Source organism: Pelodiscus sinensis, chromosome 1, assembly GCF_049634645.1.
Source record: "Pelodiscus sinensis isolate JC-2024 chromosome 1, ASM4963464v1, whole genome shotgun sequence".
Lineage (NCBI taxonomy): Eukaryota > Metazoa > Chordata > Testudines > Trionychidae > Pelodiscus > Pelodiscus sinensis.
The window spans coordinates 97,701,998-97,725,068 of record NC_134711.1 but is presented as its reverse complement, the minus strand read 5'-3'; the positions used below and the strand labels follow the sequence as shown (position 1 = coordinate 97,725,068).

Below are 23,071 nucleotides of genomic sequence, written 5' to 3'. Positions count from 1 at the left end.
GCAGACCTTTCTACTCAAAAACAACTAAACATAAAAGAAAGATATAAACATCAGAGAGGGTGTGAGAAATCAAACAATGGATTTGGGCATCCTTCCACCTTGCTTGCCAAACTATGGTCTGGAGGGGACTAAGATTTGAATTGAAGGTGGATAGTCAGAAATTCTAACAAAGCCAGATTATTTTTCATGGGAAGAGGAGCTAGTTCAGGAATTCCAGTGACAAATAAATGTGCTGAGTGACTGGGACACTTTGGGGCTGGTTAGTATAGTAATAGTTAGGCAGAAAAGAGGAAAATAGGGACTTTGATTGCAGCTAGTGGCTTTAAGTTACTGTTTATCTTAAAAAGAACAAATTGCTGCAACCTATTGTTTCAACCAAACACGTATCAATTGGTTTAAAAAAAATAATCTGTATCTATTTAAATGTTTAACAAAAACAAAGTAAGAGCCTCTCAAAGGCACTGTGATGGGGTGTACCAGTCCCGGACTGGGGAAGCTAGACCTAACCAGGCTCACCTGGTTGATGTAGCCCCACCCCCACATCCCTGCTGGGCATGCTCACACTGCAGTTCAAGTATAAAAGCCTGGAAAGGCTCAGTCTGGGCAGGTCTCTGAGGAAGAAGTAGGCACTGCAGAAGGAGATCAGGAGGAAGGAGGTGCTGCCGGAACTCCTGCAGGTGAACCAGAAGAGGGACCGAAGCTGGAAACCAGCCAGTGAGACACCTGCACTACAAAGGATCTGGAGGAAGGACCCTGGAGGGAGTTCAGTGGAGTATGGTAGGAAGTAGCCCAAGGCAGGAGATTGTATCCCAAGGAGCTCAGTGTGTTGCAGTGGGAGTCCCTGCATGCCACTGCTAATAGGGCCCTGGGTTGGGTCCCGGCGAAGAAGGGAGGGCCTGGATCCCCCTACCACCTGCTTGTGGGGCCTGTACCCACTTATTACTGACTTAGACTGCTAGGCCACCCTGGCCCAGTGAGAGGGGTGTTTATACTGACTTCAGCTGTTAGGCTGCACTGCCCCTGTGAGAGGGTTTGTTTATACTAGGGACGTGAATGACTAGTCGACTATTCAATAAGCAAATGCTTATCGGATAGCTGACAGGCTAGTCAACTAGTCACTTCCCACCCCTTGCTGCCTCTATCAGAAAGAGACACCAAGGGGGGGAGAAAGTGGAGGGAGTACTTGAAAGCGGTAGTGCCACTTGAAGCCTGGGGCCAGACCCTTGAAATGCCTTGAAATGCTGCGTGCAGCCAGGGGCTAACTGGGGTGCCCCAGGCTGCACGCGGCATTTCAAAATGACAGCACCATGTGGAGTCCGGGATTGTTCCCAGCTGACCCAGGGCTCCACGCTGTGCTTTTGCCTTTGGAGTGTAGTAACAGCCTAAGGGCTGTTGCTACACTTCAAAGGCAGAGGCACCCTATCGACTAATCAAATAGTCGATGCAAAATGCATAATCATTTAGTTGATATTTAACATCCTTAATTTATACTGACTTCAGCTGCTGAGCTGCACTGCCCCAGTGAGAGGGGTGTGAGTGTAGAAGCATGTTTGAGTTTCAGGACATGCAGGGTTGGATGTGGTCCCAAGAACCCTCGGAGATGCAACAGTACCCCCACCAGGGAGAGGGATGAGCACACCGCCCCATGACAGGCACATAGAGTTAAAAATATACTTACCAAGACAATCATAAAGACCCTGACTTATCCAAGCTAGTATAGCAAGAGTGATAAGGTCTCCAAAACTTGCTGCAATCGGTGTGGCAACATTGTCAGGATTTATGCCAGTCTTCTTTGATCCAACAATAACTCCAACCATAATTATCCCTAGATTGAAGGTAAGAAGAAAACATGTCAATCTTATTTACATTGTAATCCCACAAGAAATCTGTGGGAAAAAATGGAAATTAAAACCAGAGATCCCGACAAATAAAAGCCTATGCCTTTTTCCTAAGATCATGCTTCCTCCCACTTGACTCAATAAGATTTTTTTTTCTTTTTTTAAAATGAGGATATTTAGAACTGACAAAGGGTAAAAACTGCAAAACCAAACCAGGATCTTGTATCACCATGCAGTCCTACAAAATACTATATTAGGATAGCTATGTACAATACAGTCTAGCTGAACAAACAGTCAAAGATTGCATCATTCAATAAATATGTATTAGTTATCAGAGGGCATTTTTTTCCAGGATGTCCTACCAGAAACTTGGCCACAAGTCACTATTTTTTTTTTTTTTTTTTTTTTTAAGTATTCACTTTTAGATTAAAACAACATTTTGTACAGATCAATAGTTAGGTATGATTTTCTAAAAACAGTAACACTGACATTCTTATTAAGAATAATTTCCCTATAATATTCCAAGGGCTGTCAAGAATGTTATTCAAAGTGTTATATTAGCAATATTATTTGGTATTGAAGAGATTTTCCCTCTCATCATCCAGTGGACCTTAGGGAGAAGAGAAGCACTTAAGAGAATTCAAATGTGTTTATTCTAGTATTTTTAACATTATTTACATATTTTGAAAATTAATTTCTTCTCCACCTTCACCTTATTTGTATTTATTACTTACTGTAGTTTAAGAACTTATTGTCAGCCCTATTTAAGGGAAATGTCTAATTGTCACCCCAAGAGATGCTCTCAAGAGAAATTGTGACACAGACACCTCTGAGTCACACTACTTCCTGAGCTCCTGTAGGAGTTGTAAGTTTAGGAGGGAATATGGTACGCCACATGTACCATATTCACAAGTCTGTACACCCACATGTACAGCCACAAGTCTGTTCACCATTCCTACTCCTGATCCCACTCTGCTTCCATGTTTGGTCTCCATGGCTATGTATTCACTAGAAAAAAAAAAGCGTGTTCTTAACTTGAGGTAAAATTCTAGTGAAGACAAGGCAGTTTCGCCTGTTTTCACATGAGTAAACAAATGAGGAAGCCTAGTGTGAAGTGCCTTGTCTTTACTAGGACTTTACCTCGAGCTAAGAGCATACCTCCTTCTTAGTGAAGTTGAGGACAGTGACTCAGCCCTGCACGGTTTCAATGAGCATAAGACCTTCTGCATCATCTTCTTTTTCCCCACATGGTCAGGTAGGCAAAGTCTTTTGTATGGCTTAAAACTAGCAATGTTAAATGTCCAAGTCTAAGATGGCAATTCAAATGATTGCTTTAGGTGAAGGTGAGTGTATGGCAGAGATACCACCAAGATATGATCATACAGCACATTGTTTGACATGAAGTCTGATTCCATAGTGATAAGTAGGAATGTGTCTCAGTTCCCATTTATGAAGGAGGAAAGCTCATCTGCTATGTGATGTGCAGATGCAGCTCAAAGTGGACCATATTTTCTGTGGTAATTGAAAAGTCACTGGGTTCTCTCTGGTTGGGTCCTTTATGAGATGTTTGTCCACATGCAGTTACATTTTCGCCTTTTGAATATTTAGATGAAGTACTGGCATAACAGTCTTCGTGCATCTGGTTTTAGCCACCAATATTCTTCTGTGGTATTCAGGTCCTTAAGTAGGATTTGTTTTTTGGTAGGTAAATCTTGTGCCTGGGTAGTCAGAGCAATGTCATCAGAACAGTTGAATTTCTGTGATGATGTTTGGGGAAGGTCATCAACATACATATTAAACAAGATCAGTGCTAAGACTGATCACTGAAGTAGGTCATTGTAGAGAGTGTGTGGCCTGCTGACGTGGTCACTCACAAACAAAAAGCCTACAATTGATCAGAAAATCTCTGAGGAAGATTACTGTCACAATGCATGGGATAATTTTATTGGCTTTTGGGAAAAGGCTGTGTTGTAGCTAGGGTGATCATATTTCCCAAAGGGAACATGGGACACCATGGAGGGCTAACCCAAACCACTCACCTGAGCTCTGGCCCCCATCAATGTTTCTTGTGAGCTGAGTGTTTGGGTGGCCACCTGGGAGAGATTCAAATGCCACCGAGCTGATTAGCAGAGTGCTCTCAGCACCCACAGCCTCCGGGGACATGACCAAATTTATTCTGCACATGGATGGAAAATATTAGAGGGAACACAGCCCCCATACCTGCACACAGGGCTGGCCTGTGCCATGACTCTCTTCCTCTTTCTCCTTCTGGGCTCAGGGCTGACCTGAACCACTGCCTATGTCCTACGTTGCTGGCATCACTGCTCACCAGACCCCTGTCCCCTCTCTTCCACTCCCCCTGAGTCTGGCATCATCACGAGTCCTCTGCAAGTTCTTCTGTGCCCTGCTAAGGGTGTTCATCCTTTTTTTTTTTTTCAAAAGTGGGCATTTGTCCCATTTGCTCTTGCCAACTGATGGCCAACTGGCAAGAGACAATGAGGCATATGCCCACTTTTGCCATAAGTCAGGCCAGCCAAGACAGGGCCTAAAAAAGGGGACATATGGTCACGCTACATATAAGCCTAAGAAAGCTGCCCTAGTCTTGCAATGTTGCTGGAAACCCACCTCAGTGTGTTGCTAAGGCTAATACTTGATCACACAATTCAAATAAAGACTGACAATATGTATTGTACGGTGTTAAATTAAAAAATAAAGACATCCCCTGTTCTGAGAGCTTCAAATCTAAAACCAACCCTTTTTGTTCAGCGATAATCATGACTAAATAATCATGTGATTGGACAACATATTATAGGTTGAACCTCTCGAGTCCAACACACTCTGATCTGGCTTGATTTTCGTTAGCTGGATGCCCACTTATCATGGTCTTTTGTGGGCAAAAACCACTTCCTCAGATGTGCTGGAACTGATCTGATGAAGTGGGTTTTTCCCCACAAAAGCTAATGATACTGTATATTTGTGGGTATGTCTACACTACAACGTTAATTCGAACTAACTTAGTTTTAATTAGTTAATTCGAACTAAGCTAATTCGAACTAACGGATCCAGACTAAAACTAGTTCGAATTAGCGTTTTGCTAATTCGAACTAGCATGTCCACATTAAGTGGACCCTGAACCGGGCTTAAGGATGGCCGGAAGCAGTGCCGGCAGGGCATCAGAGGAGGACTTAGAGAGTGGAGATGCTGTCTCAGGCTAGCCGAGGGCTGTGCTTAAAGGGTCCCGACCCCCACCCCAGACAGACAGTTCTCAGGGGTGCCCCGCTTGCAAAGCAGTTCTGGCTTGGATTGCCCGGAGTACCCACACTGGGCACATCACACCACTCGGCCATCAGCCCGGCTGCACTTGCTGCAGGCTGCCATCTGGGGAGAGGGGGCAATTGGGGGGCTGCAGGAGAGCTTCCACCCCCAGAAGCCCGCAGAGCGAGCCCAGTACTCCCCATCGGGGGCTCATGCCACATTCCTCCCTCACCTCCTTCCACTTACCCTTCCCTAGCCCCTCTTCTTGATGTACAAAATAAAGATAACGTGTCTTCCAAAATGGAATCTGTCTTTATTGAACAAAACTGGGGGAGACTGGGAAAAGGAGGTGGGAGAAGGGAAGAGAGAGGCTGGGAGAGGGGAGGGCAACTAAAATGATCAGGGGTTGGGAACAGGTCCCATATGAAGAGAGGCTAAAGAGACTGGGACTTTTCAGCTTAGAAAAGAGGAGACGGAGGGGGGACAGGATAGAGGGCTCTAAAAGCAGGAGTTGGGTGGAGAGGGTGCATACAGAAAAGTTCTTCATTAGTTCCCATAAAGAAGGACTAGAGGACACCAAAGGAAAGGAATGGGTAGCAGGCTTCAAAGTAGTAACAGAAAGTTGTTCTTCACAAAGCAAAGAGTCAACCTGTGGAACTCCTTGCTGCAGGAGGCTGTGGAGGCTACAACTAGAACAGAGTTTAAAGGGAAGTGAGAGAAAGTGATGGAGGTTGGGTCCATGGAGTGGTATTAGCCAGGGGGTAGGAGTGGTGTCCCTGCCCAAGGTTTGTGGAAGGCTGAAGAGGGATGGCACGAGACAAATGGCTTGGTCACTGTCTTCGGTCCATCCCCTCCAGAGTCCCTAGGGTTGGCCGCTGTCGGCAGACAGGCTACTGGGCTAGATGGACCTTTGGTCTGACCCAGTACGGCCATTGTAAGCTCAGGGCTCAGTGTCGGGGGTCTCAGTGGACCCCCTTGATTCTCTTGCACACCTGCTCCTGGGTGGCCAGGCTGGCAGCTCTCCTGCCCTAGCCAGCCACTTTCCTGTGCCTAGTGCGGAGATCGTGGATGAAGTCCACGATGTCTGCACTAGCCCCGGCGGGTGCCCGCCTCTTACGGTCCCGGGCAAGCTCCCGGGAGCCGCCAGCCTGGTCCCGGGAAGAGGGGGAGGGCTGGGGGCATCGGGTGGGTGCCTCAATTCGTGCCAGGTGCAAGGTCTGCTGGCTAGGTGCTGGCAGGCTTGCACCTGGCATGGGCACCGTAGCCAGCCCGTGCCCCTTTAAGGGGTCCGGGGCCGGGAGGGGGGCAGACGAGTTTCCCTGGTGTTGGCCAGAGTGGCCACCAGGGAAACCTGGGGAGGGCTAGCCTCCCACTAGTTCGAATTAAGGGGCTACACACCCCTTAATTCGAACTAGCTAGTTCGAGCTAGGCTTAATCCTCGTAAAATGAGGTTTTCCTAGTTCGAACTAAGCGCTCCACTAGTTTGATTTAAATTCGAACTAGCGGAGCGCTAGTGTAGCGCCTATTAAAGTTAATTCGAACTAACATCTGTTAGTTCGAATTAACTTTGTAGTGTAGACATACACTTTGTTAGTCTCTAAGGTGCCAAAGGATTACTTGTTTTTAAAGATTACTGACTAACACAGCTATCCCTCTGAAACTTATCATGGGTGTGGCCAAGTTTCCCACAGTCTCACAAAGTTTCTTTACAGCCACCAGTCCTGGCTTTCTGTTCTATTATTTAGCTCTAGTTTACCCTTAAATGACTTCTAAGAGCCCCATAAGCAGTAAAAGTGTTGGTAATGCTGCTAGATCTTAGTGACCTCTCCTGGTTCGGGACCAGCAAGGTCTTGAAGGAGTCAGGTTAGAAAGGAGTCAGTGTGATGTACAAATTGTACATCACACTGTTTGTCTTGAAGCCCACTAGGATTTTTTTTAAATGTTTATTTTGCTGTGGACACAATTAACACTATAGTTTTCAACACTGTTTCACTAATAGCTTCAATAAAAGATATAAATGTTAAATCAGGGATTCTCAAACTGTGGTTCAAGACTGAGGGCCAGCATTAGCCTTGCTGGAATCCAGGCTGAAGACTGAGTTCCATCCCTACCTGGGACGATGGAGCTCGGACTGTGACTCTCCGTGCTCTAGGGTAACCAGATGTCCTGATTTTAGAGGGACAGATACAATATTTGGGGCTTTGTCTTATTAGGTGCCTAACACCACCCACCCTCAGTCCTGATTTTTCACATTTGTTATCTGTTCACATTTGTTATCTCCCCACACTTGTAAAGGGGCTCACACTTCACTCTGTACTCTCCTGGGTTCATGTAATAACTTTGTTGTCAGAAAAGGGTTTTGGTGCAATGAAGTTTGAGAACTCTTGTGCTACAATTTGCTAAATGGTATAAGGTTTTTAAAATTCCTTCAAAGAATATGACAATCTATAGGCAGGTATAAAGAAGAAATGGGCCAGAATTGTGGTCATAATTCAAAACAAGTTTAGCAAACAGAGCAAATTTCAACTGGACTCCACACAAATTAAACATCTTGAAAAGATAGCTATCCAGGAAAATCTATGCCTGGTTTCTCTTTGTAATCCAATTTAATTACTGTGATTCTAGTTTTTAACATGATGAGTGCACCTATTGCTAGGTGTCTGTTTCAGAGAGACTGTATTCTACAGGAATTTATATCTTAAGTAATATTGTGACACATGCACATTTTGTACTTACTGAAAAAATATCACTGTAGAAAGTTACAAATATATTTTTTACCCTGTAGAAGAGATGCTATGAAGGCAGTTGCTACACTGCTAGAACACAAAAGGATTGAATGTTCAAGGCGATATTTGCCCTCTGGAATCCAGCCTAGTGTGACTGCTGCCACTGCTGCTAGAAAACCAACTACTGTTGCCTGGACCTACGAGAGAAAAACAGTTTATTAATATCAGAAAACTTCAGCAACTTAAAATAATTGTTAGACATAAACCAACTAACAACATCCCTGTCTCCTGTCTCTCATGCTTGAGAGGAACTATGCTCAGCCACTATTGAGAAAGGGAAAGTTTGTATAGCTCAATTGTGATCTTCCCTTAGATGATCAAGTCTGAAGTAAATGCTGTTCACTTTTCAAAAAGAAAGGCTTTAGCATGATTCTAAGCCTCAAATGGTAAAAATGGTAAGAGGAAAAAAAATGGGGATTCTCAGGAGCCTAAAGAGACAAACAAAAAACTATGCCTGAATGTGGATGGGAGACTACACCACAGAAACTTGGTGAAATAAGGATAAAAATTGGGACACAGTAATACCAAAGTACAATATTGGCAGAGGCCCTAGAGGTTTTACGCCTTCCTCTGTACCATGGGGCACAGATCACAGCTGGAGGATTTTCTGCATCTTGGGGTCTTTAAACTATTTGAAGGCTTCAGTATCTGAGATATAGGTGAGAGGATTATTCCAGGAGTGGTTGGGTGAGATTACGTGGCCTGCATTGTGCAGGGGGTCAGACTAGAAACTAGATGATCATAATGGTCCCTTCTGACCTTAAAGTCTATGAGTCTATAATATATATTAGAAAGATGGACTAGGTTATGCATGTGGGGGAGTGGCATTACAGGTGAAAGAAAGTGTAGAATCAAATTAAGAAATCTTAAATTAACCAAACCGTACCATAGGAACTCATGGATATTAATTCCAAGCTCAAATAATAAGAATATAGCAGTAGTATATTCCAACTTGCCACCTGATCAGGATGGAGATAGTGATCGTGAAATGCTCAGGAAGATTAGAGAACTAAAAAAATTAACACAGTAATAAAAGGGAATTTCAACCATTCCCACATTGACTGAGTACATGTCACTTCAGGATGGAATGCAGAGATAAAGTTCCTTGATATCTTAAATGACTGTTTCTCAGCTAGTCCTGGAACCCATATAAGGAGAGGCAATTCCTGATTTAGTCTTTAGTGGAGCACAGGATCTGGCCCAAAAGATGATTCTAGCTGGGCCACTTGTTAATAGTGACCCTAATATAAATTAAATTTATAAATCCTCGTGGCAAGGAAAATACCACAGAAGCCCAATATGGTTGCATTTAATCTGAGAAATGGGGACTACACAAAAAGGATGAAGTTAAACAGAATTTAAAAAGGTACAGTGCCAAAACTAAAATGCCTGCAAGCTGCATGGAAACATTTTAAAGTAATCATAATAGAGTCTCAACATAAATGTACACCCTAATTAAAAAAAAAAGAGAACCAAAAAAGTGCCACCATGGATAAAGTAAAAGAAGCAGTGCAAGGCAAAAAGGCATCCTTTAAAAATTGGAAGTTAAATACTAGTGAGGAATATACAAAGGAGCCTGCAAAACAACCAATGCGGGGGGGGGGGGGGGGGGTCGTCACTGGACAATCAAGATGCTAAAGGAACACGCAAGCCCATTGTAGAGAAACTAAATGAATTCTTTGCATAGGTCTTCACAGTTGAGTACATGAGGGAGATTCTCAACCTGAGCCATTCTTTAGGTGACAGATCTGAGGGACTATCCCAGATTGAGGTGTCATTAAAGGAGGTTTTTTTAATAGACTGATAAATTAAACAGTAATAACTCACTAGGACCAAATGGTATTCACCTAAGAATTCTGAAGTAATCCAAATGTGAAATTGCAGAACTACTAACTATGGTTAGTAACCTACCATTTAAATCAGTTTCTGTACCAAATCACTAGAAAATAGATAATGTGGTGTCCATTTTTAAAAAGGGCTTCAGAGCTAAAGCTCCCTGTGAGCTGTGTAGCCATGCAATTGCACAACTGCCTATTAAGCCCTGCACAGGGGCTAAGGGCTGCAATGGGGAGAGATGCTTCTCCCCAAGCCCTGGACCTGCTGCAGCCAGGAGAGAAGCCCCACAGTCAAAAAAACTAACAATGTTGAGTATCATTACAAATTGGACAGATAATAGACACAAAATATCATGCTCCAACTATATAAATTCATGCTATGCCCTCATCTTAAATATTGCATGCAGATGTGGTTGCCCCATCTCGAAAGTGATGTATTGGAACTGAAAAAGGTTCAGAAAAGGGCAAAAAAAAATGATTAGGGTATGGAGCAGCTTTCATATGGAGAGAGATTAATAAGACTGGGACTTTTCAGCTTGGAAACAAGATGACTAAGGGAGGATATGATAGAGGTCCATAAAATCTTGACTGGTGTAGAGAAAGTGAATAAGGAAATGACTCCATTTCATAATACAAGAACTAGAAGTCGTCCAATGAAATTAATAAGTAGCAGGTTTAAAACAAATAATAGGAAGTATTTCTTCACACAACTCACAGTTAACCTGTGGAACTCTTTGCCAGAGGATGCTGTGAATACCAAGATAATACAGGGATTCAAAAAAGAGCTAGTAAATTCATGGAAGATAGGGAGCATGTCTCTAGCTCCTGTTCATCAGGGCTGAGAATGGGTGACAGGGAATGGATTACTTGATAATTTTATTGGTTCTGTTCATTCCCTTTGGGACACCTGGCATTGGCCAGTGTTGGAAAACAGAATACTAGGATAGATGAACCACTGTTCTGACCCAGTATGGCCATTCTTATCTAATACTTACTTTAAGTCAAAGCATGGCTAATTTATATACATTCTTTGCACTATGCATGCTTAACTACAATGTATAAATATGAAGCAGTTATTCAAAATCTAATTTAAGAAGCAGCTGTTTTGGATTTCAAGGCAGTCATTTACACAAACATTGTAGGGACTTTAATACTGTTTACTGTCTATAGCCACTTCAATTATTTAAATATTATAACCCATGAAAGTACAGTATAGAAAGCATGCGCGATCAAGATTAAATGGACTTTACTGGCAACACAACTATTCTTTAATCATCCCTAGAAAAAGTCTCTTAAAAAAAAAAGAGTTGAGATATAATTTGGCAAAGAAGGATGGGGGAAATTTGCACTGATGTTATCTGTTCTGTGCCTCTTATTGACAAAAAAATGCTCTATTTCTGCTGCAAGTCTGCATTACTTTAGAAATTATGCACTACCGTTAGAAATTAAAGTATGGTAAGCTAAATCTGAACTGGTTGTAGTGTCTGTTTCCTTTGACTACTTTTCCTATGATTAGCATCAAAATTTGTGCTGGACTCAAGAGTCTGCCAAAATGAGTGACTTGTACTCACCTGTTTTAAGGCCAAATTGCCAATTATTAGGTTCCACTTCTCAATGGGTGAATCCATTTTCCCAACATTTACCTTTCAAAAAAAAAAAATCACAAAAATGAATTTTAGATATTTGGATTTACATTTAAGGTTTAGTAGTAAAGGACAATGATAGTTCAGTTATCATGCTATAAGGCCGTGTCCAGACTCAGGGGTTTTTTCGGTAAAAGTAGCCTTTTCCCGAAAAAACTTCCCCTGCGTCCAGACTCAAGCCGCGTTCTTTCGAAATTATTTCGAAAGAACACGGCTTTTCTTTCGATGGCGGTAAACCTCGTTTCACGAGGAAGAACGCCTTCTTTCGAAAGTTCCTCTTTCGAAAGAAGGCGTTGTACAATGTAAAGAGGTCGTCTTCGAAAGAGAGCATCCAGACTCGCTGGGTGCTCTCTTTCGAAAAAGCGGATTTCCTCTATCGAAAGATCCGCCTGCAGTCTAGACGCGATCTTTCGAAAGAGGCTCTTTCGAAAGATGCTTTCGAAAGAGCCTCTTTCGAAAGAAGCCTGTAGTCTAGACATAGCCTAAGAGTTGCCGTGGAGTCCATTCTATGGATGTGAATGGTTAATTGGTAAGCACCACCCTTACAGGGTGATGCTTACCAGTTGTGGTTAACTGGCAGCCTGGTCAAAGAAGCTGCCGCACTGTGGATAGTGGGGGGTGGGTGCTCCAGCTTGGCTGGAGCAGCCCCCACTCATGGATGGAGGAGGGGACTGTTCTGCCATGCTGAGGGCAGGGCACCACTCCAGCCCAATTGGGTTGGTGTGGACCCCCACCCGCCCTTGTTTAAGCACTTAAGCTAGCAGTGGGCAATAATTTTTGTAGGGGAGCCACTTCACTAATATTGGTAATGGTTGTGGGCTGATTCCAGAAGGGGTGGGGCCTGAGGCAGAAAGACAGTTCCTTCTAGGCACTGCATGTGGGGAGAGGAGACTTTTCACACTCCCCCATGGGGTAGAGGAGCACGGGAGGTCTCTCTCTTCACCTCCCACCCGCCCAGGGTGTGCAGTACTTAGAGGGAACCACCAGCCATTTTGAATAGCTGTCAGTTCCCTCTGGTGCTGCGTGCCCCTGGAGGAGGGGGGAGTCTTCACGGGCTCCCCTGCCCTCAGGTCTCAATTGGCCTGGAGCGGGAGTGTAGCAGGCCTGGTTGAGGGCCAGATCAAAAAGCTTGGCGAGCTGGATCCAGCCCATGGGCTGTATTTTGCCCAATGCTGGGTTAACAAATTAAACATAAAGTTTAATCGGTTAACTGATTAAACAGGATTCCTAATCCCCCTGTCAATAATATGCCTGCATAATTTCATTTAACACATCTGGTAAGGTATTAATCAGACATGATGATATTTGACTTAAAGTTTTCCCAAGAAGATTAATGCTTAAATTCAGTTATTCTAAAAATAAAAAAATAACCATATTTATATAGTTATGTGGCTGCTGTTCAGTTAAAACAATCTACAAAGAGTATCCTAAACTGATGGGATTTGATGAACAAAAGTCTTGCCAATTAAGTAATGTGTTTCTCTCACACTTTTTCGCCAATTGCATAATGAATGCTACTTAATTTCCATGAACATGCCCAAATACACCAACTATTAGATCAGCTGGCAGAAATAAGAACTGTGATAATGTTTAATGGAAAAGTCAGACTAAAATACCCACAAGGGCTTACACTTTATGGGCCCTCATCCTATAAACATTTATGCTCATATGAATACATATGTGTGTGAGTATTTACAAAATCAGGTTCTAAAACTGAGTGCAGAATTTGGCCCTCCAGTTCTGGATCTACACCAATGCAATGGCATTGCTGGAAATGATTTCACAATCCAAGTTCTGAGGCTGGGACTTGAGAATATCCAATATATTTAAAATGAAACTTAAAATTTAAAAAAAAAAAAAAAAAAAAAAAAAATCCAGCTCCTACAAGGTTTTCCACAAAAACAAAGTGTGGAGGGGCTTGTGCAATCATTGAACACTGAGAGCATTGGTTTTTAAAGTCTTTTGAACCAACTGGCCAAAAGCTCATGTTTTCTAGCAAAGATATTATACCACTTAAAATTTTTGAAGTTCTTTAATGTATATACATTGAATGAAATATCACTTTCTAAGTAAATTAATTAAAGTCCTGCTCTTTGGTTTCCCCAGTTGAGTGTTTCTAAGTTGACTGATACTTCTGTTTCTTTTCTGTTTTATTCTTACTGATTGTGGTTTAGGAGGAGGGTATCAGGTCAGAGGGAACACCCAACTAAACTCACTGAAAGTTAATTATAAGGTACCTTATCACAAACTACAATATAAAGTAAATATTTTAGCATTCAAAGTACACTCAATAAACTTCATAAATAATCCCAACTGGAAAGTAGAGTTTTCAATTATATCTTACTGGCATTCTTAATAAATACATCTGTTAAACCAGAGATATAATGAGTTATGGGTAAAACATAAGAGGTTTCTTCTCTTGTAGGAGGAGTCCTAAAAAAACTCACCAAAAGTTCTGTGAGTGGACATTAAAATCCCATAGCAATTTTAATTAATATAGGTGTTTGCCCTGGTATCTTCGGTTCTTGTGCAACACCATAGCTATATTAAGTCCAGGGTCTACTATTTACCGGTAAACTAGGACCAGTAAACTATGCTGGAAAAGCGTTTTTAATGTAGGAACAGCTCATACTTGCAAAACTGCATATTTTTGGTATAGCTTATTTCATTGGGGGAAGGGGGGAAGGGAAGGAAAATGGTTTGATGAAATATGCTACACTGGTAAAACCTGAGGGGCTATTGCCAGCATAGCTATGTTAGTCACAAATCACATTTCATCCATACCCTTAGCTGACATTACAAGAGATGTGAGAAGAAGAAGAAGAAAAAAAGATTACTTACTGCAGTTGATAGTCTAGATGCCAAAGTCATTTCCAAATTACCTTTGAGACCAAGTAGTGCAGGAACCAAGATAAAAACTTCACTAACATTTCTGAACACTTTCCAGTGCTATTTAAAATAGAGGTAAAGAAAACAATAGTTTTTTAAAAAAGTTCTACAATACTGTTTTAAGGGTGGCACAGTACTCTGATTTCAACAGCTTTCAGAACAGCAGGGACAAAGTTTACAAAAATCCCATTTTCAAAAGTGACAGGTACCTACATCTCATTGAAAGTCAATAGCCATTTGGGATTTTTGTTTTTAGGTCAGTACTTGGGATAAGAAATCTCTACTAAAAATCTAGGGTAAGTGTTGGCAGTACTGGTGATATGTTTTTCTCTGAATTAGTACAGAACCAACTTTCTTTTATGCTGTTGGGGATACTCTTCTGCTGTCTTTTAGATTAGACAAATCTGGGTTCCACATTACATCTTCTTATTAAAGCATATATCACACTTATTATACTATTAGGAGTGTAAAAACTTACCTGGGCCAAATAGTAATTTAGCTAATTAAATTTTGCATCCCTAATTTCTTTGGCAAATTCAATTCTGCATAGTATTTCTCTTTACTTTCTGTTTTGACCTACTACATAGTATGCTGCCCAATGGCACCAGCTGCTAAATTTACCTCAAATACATTTCTGTGATGCAAGAAGAGATTCAGAGGTAGCCTTAAGGTCACATCTAGACGACGTTTTTCTTTCGACATGAATTTGCATATTTTCTTCCGATTGCTTTTTCTAAAGAGGTTTTTTTCAAAAAAGTAAGCAGTCTAGACACAGTTCTTACGGAAAAAAAACCTTTTTCAAAAGAACTGTATCTAGACTGCTTGCTTTTTCGAAAAAACCTCTTTCAAAAAAGTGATCAGAAAATATGTAAATTTGTGCTGAATTTGCATGTCTTCTTTCGAAAGAAAAACGTCGTCTAGATGTGTCCTTAGGGAAAAATTTACATTTCTTTTCCTTTTACAACCACAAAGGTATTTTGATCTAAAAGTTCAGGGAAATAATTGCATCTCTTTATCTTCGTGATTAAAAATACATACCTTTTTATTCTTCCTAAGTCAAATATTTAATCATAGTAGAATACTGTTCTGTTAGCATTGTGTCAGATTATATGATAGCAACAAAATGATGAAGAACTAAACAGGTAAGAATGATCAGATAAAATATTTACTTTTAGAACTGCAGTGACCTCAGATAGGAATGTACACCCCTTGTTGAAGTTATAAATGTTAAAGTGTCAAACAAAGTTCCAATTAGCGTAGCTCAACCTTTTTATTTTTTTTTAAACTGGGAGGACAAAGTATCAATGCTAGCTGTATCAGTTCAGGAACTTTTTCCCCTCTCATGCTCTAACTGGCTCTGTTTTGCCAAGAAATAACCTGAGTAAATAATGAGCAGTCCTGTGGTACCTTAGAAACAGACACATTAGGACACATTCATCAGTACGTCATTTGGGTATTTTTGCAAATCTTAAAGCTCATTAGTAAAGTTACTTAAATTGTTGAATGACTTCTTTTAATTGTATTTTGAACTTTCTGTCAAATTTTTTATTTGATCTAAAAAAAAAAACTTTACAAACTTTAATTCATTAAATCTCACAAAACTAGACATGCCTTAAGTGTTCTCTATGAAAGATCAGTGGGCACCCAATGAAGTCCCGAAAGCTAATACAGCTAGTAATAACAACAACAAAAAGCCACTTAATAAGAAAGGGGTTGAACAAATAATATTATTTACTCAACTCATCTGATGAAATGGGTTTTGCCCACAAAAGCTCATGATATATTTGTCAAGTTTCTAAGGTGCCACAGGACTGCTCATTATTTACTCAGGTTATTTCTTGGCAAAATAGAGCCAGTTAGAGCACGAGAGGGGAAAAAAAGCAATCTTACTTATAAAAACCACATCAAGTTCCTGAACTGATACACTGATACTTTGCCCTCCCAGTTTAAAAAAAAAAAAAAAAAGTTGAGCTATGCTAATTGGAACTTTCTGTTTGACCAGCTTCAATGTGTTCATTTTTATATGCTTTCTACATACATATTAAAAGAGGTTTTAATATTATGTCATTTCCAGCTGCATTATATATGCAGAATTAGTTTTCAATGACATTGCTAGTGAGACTTAGTTACCATTAGAAACGAATGAGATATATTATATTTCTATTTAAAATGCCAACAAATTAGAGCTTGGCATAGAAGTTACTATAATAATGGTTTAAAGGGATGTTATCAACCTGATATCTAGCCAATTTTGTTTGTAATGATATAGAAGTACTATGAGGTATTATATCTGACCTTGAGTATCATTGTCAATTTTACAAGCCTATATTCTTATCTTTTTTTCAATCAACATTCTGTCCCCAGTTACTGTACAAAAAGACAAGCACAAACCAAGAGAAATTCTGACTATAAGTACCTGGAAAGTGCTGTCAAATATATATACACAACTGAAAAAAATCCTCTAATCTCTTTCAATTATAGTAATCTTAGGTATCGCTCATTCCAGTAAGTATAACATTTAGATAGAAACATACTTTTTCAGTTGTTGATGTCCTTTTAAGTCACTTAAATTTCAGTCACTCAAAGATTCAGGCTGTGTGCATACTTTTTTTTGCAAAAATTCGTATTCTTGGGCCTAGTCTACACATAGAAGTTATACCAATTTAACTAAATTTAGTTTTAAATCAATTAATATAAACCAGCTCACACTTATTTGCCCTAAAATCAACATAAATCAGTCCAAAGAGAGTTTTGTATCAATTTAATTAAAATTGTTTTTTAAATTTGTTTAATTAAACAGATGGTACTTCTATATTTAGACAATGCTAAGACTACATATGGGCAAACAGTTAAATGCATGCTTAAATCTTTGTATGATCAAGGATTTAATCTTAAAGTAGGCTTTGTAGAAATCCGAATTGAAAGGAAATTAGGAAGTTTTCTGATTTAAGTTTTGCGTTGAAAAAACGTGTTTTCTGTCAAAACTTTAACTACATAAAAAAACCCTACATGACTGACTTTAAACTACATATTGTAGTAACATAGTACAAGGAAGCAATAGCATTTGCATGCCAGTTTTGGTTTCTTTTTTACAGTCATTTTCCTTTCCTTTGAGAGTAATTTTCTTTAGTGTAATTACTTCCTGATTGAATTTTGAGTCCTAGCTTTTTGCTCTCATTTTTGAGTCCCTGAACAACCTCTTTGTTTGTCATTATGTACACTTTCTGGAGGCTCAAACAATACTTAGTTTCAAATACAAATAAACCTATATTTCTTCCTATAAAGGCAAGGAATTCAGTTCACAGAAATCTTTTTGAATGGATACAAATGAAGAGAGCAAGAGAGAGATACAAATGGTTAAATTCTTTTTTTACACAGAACTTCTAAAACTCTGCCACTAATAAACTGGACACAAAGTTAAATCAAAAAAGGTTGCAAGGATGGTGGAGAATGCTAGTCCTTTCTTGGATTTTAGCTTCCAGTGAATTTTAGAAATATTGCATGAACAGTCAGCTGTGAATCATAGGACTATAATTCCACTGAAGTGTTGCTAGTGACATCTTCAACTGAAATGCAAAACTAAAGTTCAGTCTCACCACCTTAATCTATTTCAGTAATCACCAGTTACAAAAATATTTCAGATTAAAAGCCTGAAGCTATGTGGAAATTCAGTTTTTAAAATCAAGAGACAGTCTATTTCATTTCAGTCTGAACACTCACAGGACTCTTTTCTCCAAATAGTGTGATCTAGCCCTGGTAGATCCTAACATAATTCCTTCACAGGACAGAGTACTGAAGATGTAATCTTGGGCCCAGTTTACAGTATTAAAGTTAAAGTTAGTGTGCGGTTTTGCTAGAGGCACACATAAAATTAATACATTACATAAAACCCATACACTCACCTCCATATATTGTAAATACTTGAAAGAGCCCTGTATCATTCCATATGTACCTTTATAAAAATATTATAAAATGAACATACCATATACATCCCCACAAACCATATGACACAAATTTGTATAGGATATCAGATATATTGAGGAGGGTAGAAAGCAAGATAAAGTGAGAAATTTCTATTCAATTTTACTCTACATACATGCAGAACCTCTACAACACTGAGCATCCAAACACTGAATGAGAAATTCCACTTGGCTACACAGGAATAAATGCATCAGTATCAACAGAATTTTGAACAAATGTCCATGTGGACAATCAGGGTCCAGAGATCCTAAGGCAGGAGAAGGCAAATATCAGCCTCCGGCGAGATCCAGTTCCCCAGGGTTAGCCCCTGGAAAGCCGCCACCACTATAATTAATTACCTGCGCCTTTGCAGATATGGGTGATTGCAGCTCCTGTTGGCCATGGACCACTGTTCCTGGCAAATGGGAGCTGCAGGGAGTGATGTCCCAGTCAATACTGTTTTTCACAGCTCCTATTGGCCAGGCATAGTAGTGGCCAACAAGACCTGCAATCACACATAACTGTGTAGGCGTTGGTAAATATAGCAGCAGCGGCCCACCAGAGGCTAACCCTGGACAACCACCGCTATGTTACTGCCCATCCTACCCTAAGGGGTGAACAGGAAGTCTGAACTAGTGTTCCCAGTAAGCTGAGCACTTGGGTGACCACCTAGGAGAGAATCAAATGCTTTGCCAGCTGATTAGAAGAACGCCCTGAGATAGCAGCCTGGGTTTCTAGTGATGGTGCACATGCCTCAGAGCACATAAGAAAATTTATTCCACACATGGATGGAAAAAAGTAGAGAGAACACTGGTCTGAAACACAAAGATTATGAAATTGAATCAATAATGTTATTGTGTATATGTCAAGTAAGGTCTTTTATGAAAGCTTATGATGTTCTGAACTTTGTTGTCATAATTAGAAATGTATACACTCTGTACTTATGAATTTATGTATATTAAAAAATCTGCTAATAAACCGTGCTGCAGTCTTCAGATCACCCTGGCTTCCAACCTGTCCAAGGGGATCCAGCATTCATGGAAAACCCTCAACCTGCAAGACTGTCCCTCCCTTTTAGATGATTTCCATTTGAAGCCTCCTTTTAAAAGGATTTTCCTTTCTCCCCCCGCCCTCCTTCCCGTTTTCCTCTCTTCTCCTCTGGCATGGTGACTCATGGTTAGAGTAATTATATTTTCCAAAGGGAAAATGGGACAATGTACGTGGTTGGCCTGAACTACTTCCCTGAGCCCTGTGCCCTCTGCAGGTGGAGCTGACCTTATCCCAGTTCCCCCCCTCTCTCCTGGCCAGTGCCCTGCTTCCCTATCTTCCCCTTTGCATAGGATTGACCCAGGTTGCTTGCCTGAGCCCTGCCTCCTGCATATGCAGTGCTCTAGTATAGTTTCTCAACCTTTTTTATGACGTATCCCCAGTACCTACAGTTTTTAGACACACAACATTTTTTTCTACCACCGCAACACATTTGTTTAAACAACTTAATCGTAGCCAGGTGGGCAATGAAATTTTGGGGTATAAAAAGTACAAAAATAAAGTGCTGTAAAACTTTTTTAAAAAATCAGTTTTCTCCAAATTTTAGTTATGTTGACGTAACCCCCAGCCTTCTCTTAAGTACCCCTAAGGGTACTCGTACCACTGGTTGAGAAACACTGCTCTAGTCCAAGTCCATGCCACTCCCTGCATTATCTAATAAAAACCACATAAAGTGAATACTAACCTGCACAATATCCAAAACCATGCCAGCAGAAACTGTTCCAAATCCTGCTAACAAAAATGGAACAAGTATCTGTAATGCCATAATACTACTGGACTCCTTTGGCTGCTTTCTGCTCCTTTCCACAATGACATCTTCATCCGCATCACTAGACAAGTTGTCATCCTGCAGTATGGCATCTGTTTCTGAAGTGTCCATTCCATCACAATAATTATAACTGGCCAAGTCATCATACTTTGGACTACAGTTAGATGGATTGTGTCCATTACTACCATGAAAAGCTGGTTCAGAGAAGTGGTGGTATTCCATGTGTTGATCAGATATAACATTAAAATTGTGTCCTATGTGTTGTAATCCATCTTGCCTTACACCACTCACTTTTTTGTATCGTTCTTCCTGCTTTTTGTGGTAAACAATTGGAACCATACTCAACAGAAGATGTAGAAATTTGTCAGACTGAATTGTGTTTAGATTTATAGTCCAATTTACAAAACTTTCCCCATCATAAGCTTTACCATTAACATTTAATTTGGCAGTGGTAGATCTTCCTTTACAGTTAGTCATAGTGTTACAACAATATTACTGGGAAGTTCACTCTGTTCTTTAAACTTCAGTGAAGGAACACAGCATGAGTCAACAGCCACACAATTATTGATTTTAAAATCAAATACGTCTAAATGGTCACTCTTATGTAGAAAATGTTCTTTTCCTGGATCTTATATCTTGAGCAATTCCACAACCAAGTTTGGATCTAGAAAAAAAAATGTACATAAATAATTTGTGTGTATATATAATCATTATTACAACACTTAGAAAAGATATACCATAGTCTACAACGTCATGTTATTATTATATCATCAATGGCAGTACGTTATGACATGAAGAACTTACTGAAGTCACTATTAACCAAACATACAGCTTAATGTAGATCTAATTATTTGTAAGTATGTACTACATATTTTCATGTTAGATGTACAGTATAAGAGAAGATCTTTTTAAAGCAAGTTGCCTACTTTTTCTTTGTAACAATTATGACAAGGTCAGGCCAGAGAGCTGCTACTGAGTGAGGAAAAAGCAGTCCAAAGAGGGTGAAAGGCCTGCTAATTAGGGGTGGAGGGCTGTGGAACAATTAGGAGCAGCTGGTGGGGAAATGGTCCAGGCAGACTGGGGTCAGCTGATTCCACTTTACACCTGCTGAAGGCCTTTAAAAGCCACCCCAGTTAGTCAGTGGGGAAGGGGAGAGCGAGAGGATGGAAGGAAAGGTAGAGGAGAGAAGGACAGGACAGCAATAGAGCAAGAGTCTGAGACAAAGTACTAGCAGTTATAGAGCTAAAAACAGCAGGGGAAGGAGTCTTAGAAGGAGTGGCTGGGCTCCCTATCCCAGAAACCAGCTGCAAGCCCCAACTCCTGAAAAAAGGGGGGGAAGGCTGACAGTCCAAATGCTGACCAGGGAAAGAGGGACCCTTGCCACATAGTTTAACTGAACATGTATGCCAGCAACAACAACTGGATCTAAAACAGAGCAACAATTTTAGTTCTTGTTTGCAGATTAATCCGTGGGTATGCAAACAAATCTTGCTATGTTCAGAAGCAACAGAAGCCATTTTTAAGTTTAGAGTGTAGTTATGGTCAGAAAAATAACTAGAAATGTTATCAGTGTTATCCATCAACCAAACTACACACTATCACCTGACTGTAGAAGAGTTATTAATGACTATTAAGGGCTTTGGGTACTATTACAGTGAAAAGTCACTTCTGCAAACAAAGCAGCAATCTAGTTTTCTGATTAAAAAAGGTCCAGTAAGTGTACTTCACCATGCAGTTTATAAAAAACTAAAAGATTTACCCAGCATTGTTCAGGTCCTTAACTCAAATACGTTTTGTTTTTTTCTTCATTTAAATCATTGTTCTGAGGTGGGGCTAAGGGTGAGGAAGTTAGTATGCAAGCTGCTCTGGGAAATAGAACAATCCTTCTCTCACTGCAGCACCTTATGGCCAGATGAGACATGCCTATCCATGGCTGCTGCAGCTACAGCAAACATAGCCTGGGGAGGTGCACATGTCTCCCAGCTGTGGGGGACACACACACAAACTGAAATACACAGTAGATAGCTGTCCCTTTCTCCACTCTGTCCCATGCTGCCCCAATAGGGTTATAGTTGCTGGGCCCCCATCTCTGGCTCTGTGGTGTCCCTTTGTGTTTTTTCTACAGTATAACTGTTTCTCTTAACAGATCCCTCCCTTTCCATTTTATGAGAAGCCATCAAATTCCAGGCACATCCCATTGTTCTGGCACAACCAAACCCTTACCTTGCTCTAGAATCTAAGTTATGATAAAATGAAGCTGCATACCAATGTGGTAGTTCTAGCACTTGCCGTTTAGAAGGTGTTCTTAAAGGGACTCACAAAATGGACAGAAAGACAGACAGATGCACATTTCTAAAATATATAGTAAGAAGATAGAATCATAGAATACTAGGACTTGACGGGACCTCGAGAGGGCATCGAGTCCAGTCCCCTGCCCTCATGGCAGGACCAAATACTGTCTAGACCATCCCTGATAGACATTTATCTAACCTACTCTTAAATATCTCCAGAGATGGAGATTCCACAACCTCCCTGGGCAATTTATTCCAGTGTTTGACTACCCTGACAGTTAGGAACTTTTCCCTAATGTCCAACCTAAACCTCCCTTGCTGCAGTTTAAGCCCATTGCTTCTTGTTCTATCCCCAGAGGCCAAGATGAACAAGTTTTCTCCCTCCTCCTTATGACACCCTTTTAGATACCTGAAAACAGCTGTCATGTCCCCCCTCAATCTTCTCTTTTCTAAACTAAACAACCCAATTCCTTCAGCCTTCCCTCATAGGTCATGTTCTCTAGACCTTTAATCATTCTCGTTGTTCTTCTCTGGACCCTCTCCAATTTCTCCACATCTTTCTTGAAATGCGGTGCCCAGAACTGAACACAATACTCCAACTGAGGCCTAACCAGCACAGAGTAGAACGGAAGAATGACTTCTCGTGTCTTGCTCACAACACACCTGTTAATGCATCCCAGAATCATGTTTGCTTTCTTTGCAACAGCATCACACTGCTGACTCATATTCAGCTTGTGGTCCACTATAACCCCTAGATC

General features: G+C 40.6%; 1 protein-coding gene across 9 annotated transcripts in view; it reads right to left on the bottom strand.

Annotated features, from left to right (window-relative positions):
- SLC41A2 (solute carrier family 41 member 2) overlaps nucleotides 1-23,071 on the bottom strand; it is a 107,216-nt gene that overhangs the window by 56,341 nt on the left and 27,804 nt on the right. For all 9 annotated transcript variants that reach the window (XR_012906454.1, XR_012906456.1, XR_012906457.1 and 6 more), the window contains exons 2-6: nucleotides 19,939-20,686; nucleotides 14,199-14,306; nucleotides 11,286-11,357; nucleotides 7,872-8,016; nucleotides 1,679-1,825 (exon numbers count right to left, since the gene is read on the bottom strand). Coding sequence is in view for 5 of the 9 variants with exons in the window: in XM_075938644.1 (XP_075794759.1) it covers nucleotides 1,679-1,825; nucleotides 7,872-8,016; nucleotides 11,286-11,357; nucleotides 14,199-14,306; nucleotides 19,939-20,499 (1,033 nt within the window). In the remaining 4 variants the exon portion in view is untranslated. The remainder of the gene's footprint in view (nucleotides 1-1,678; nucleotides 1,826-7,871; nucleotides 8,017-11,285; nucleotides 11,358-14,198; nucleotides 14,307-19,938; nucleotides 20,687-23,071) is intronic.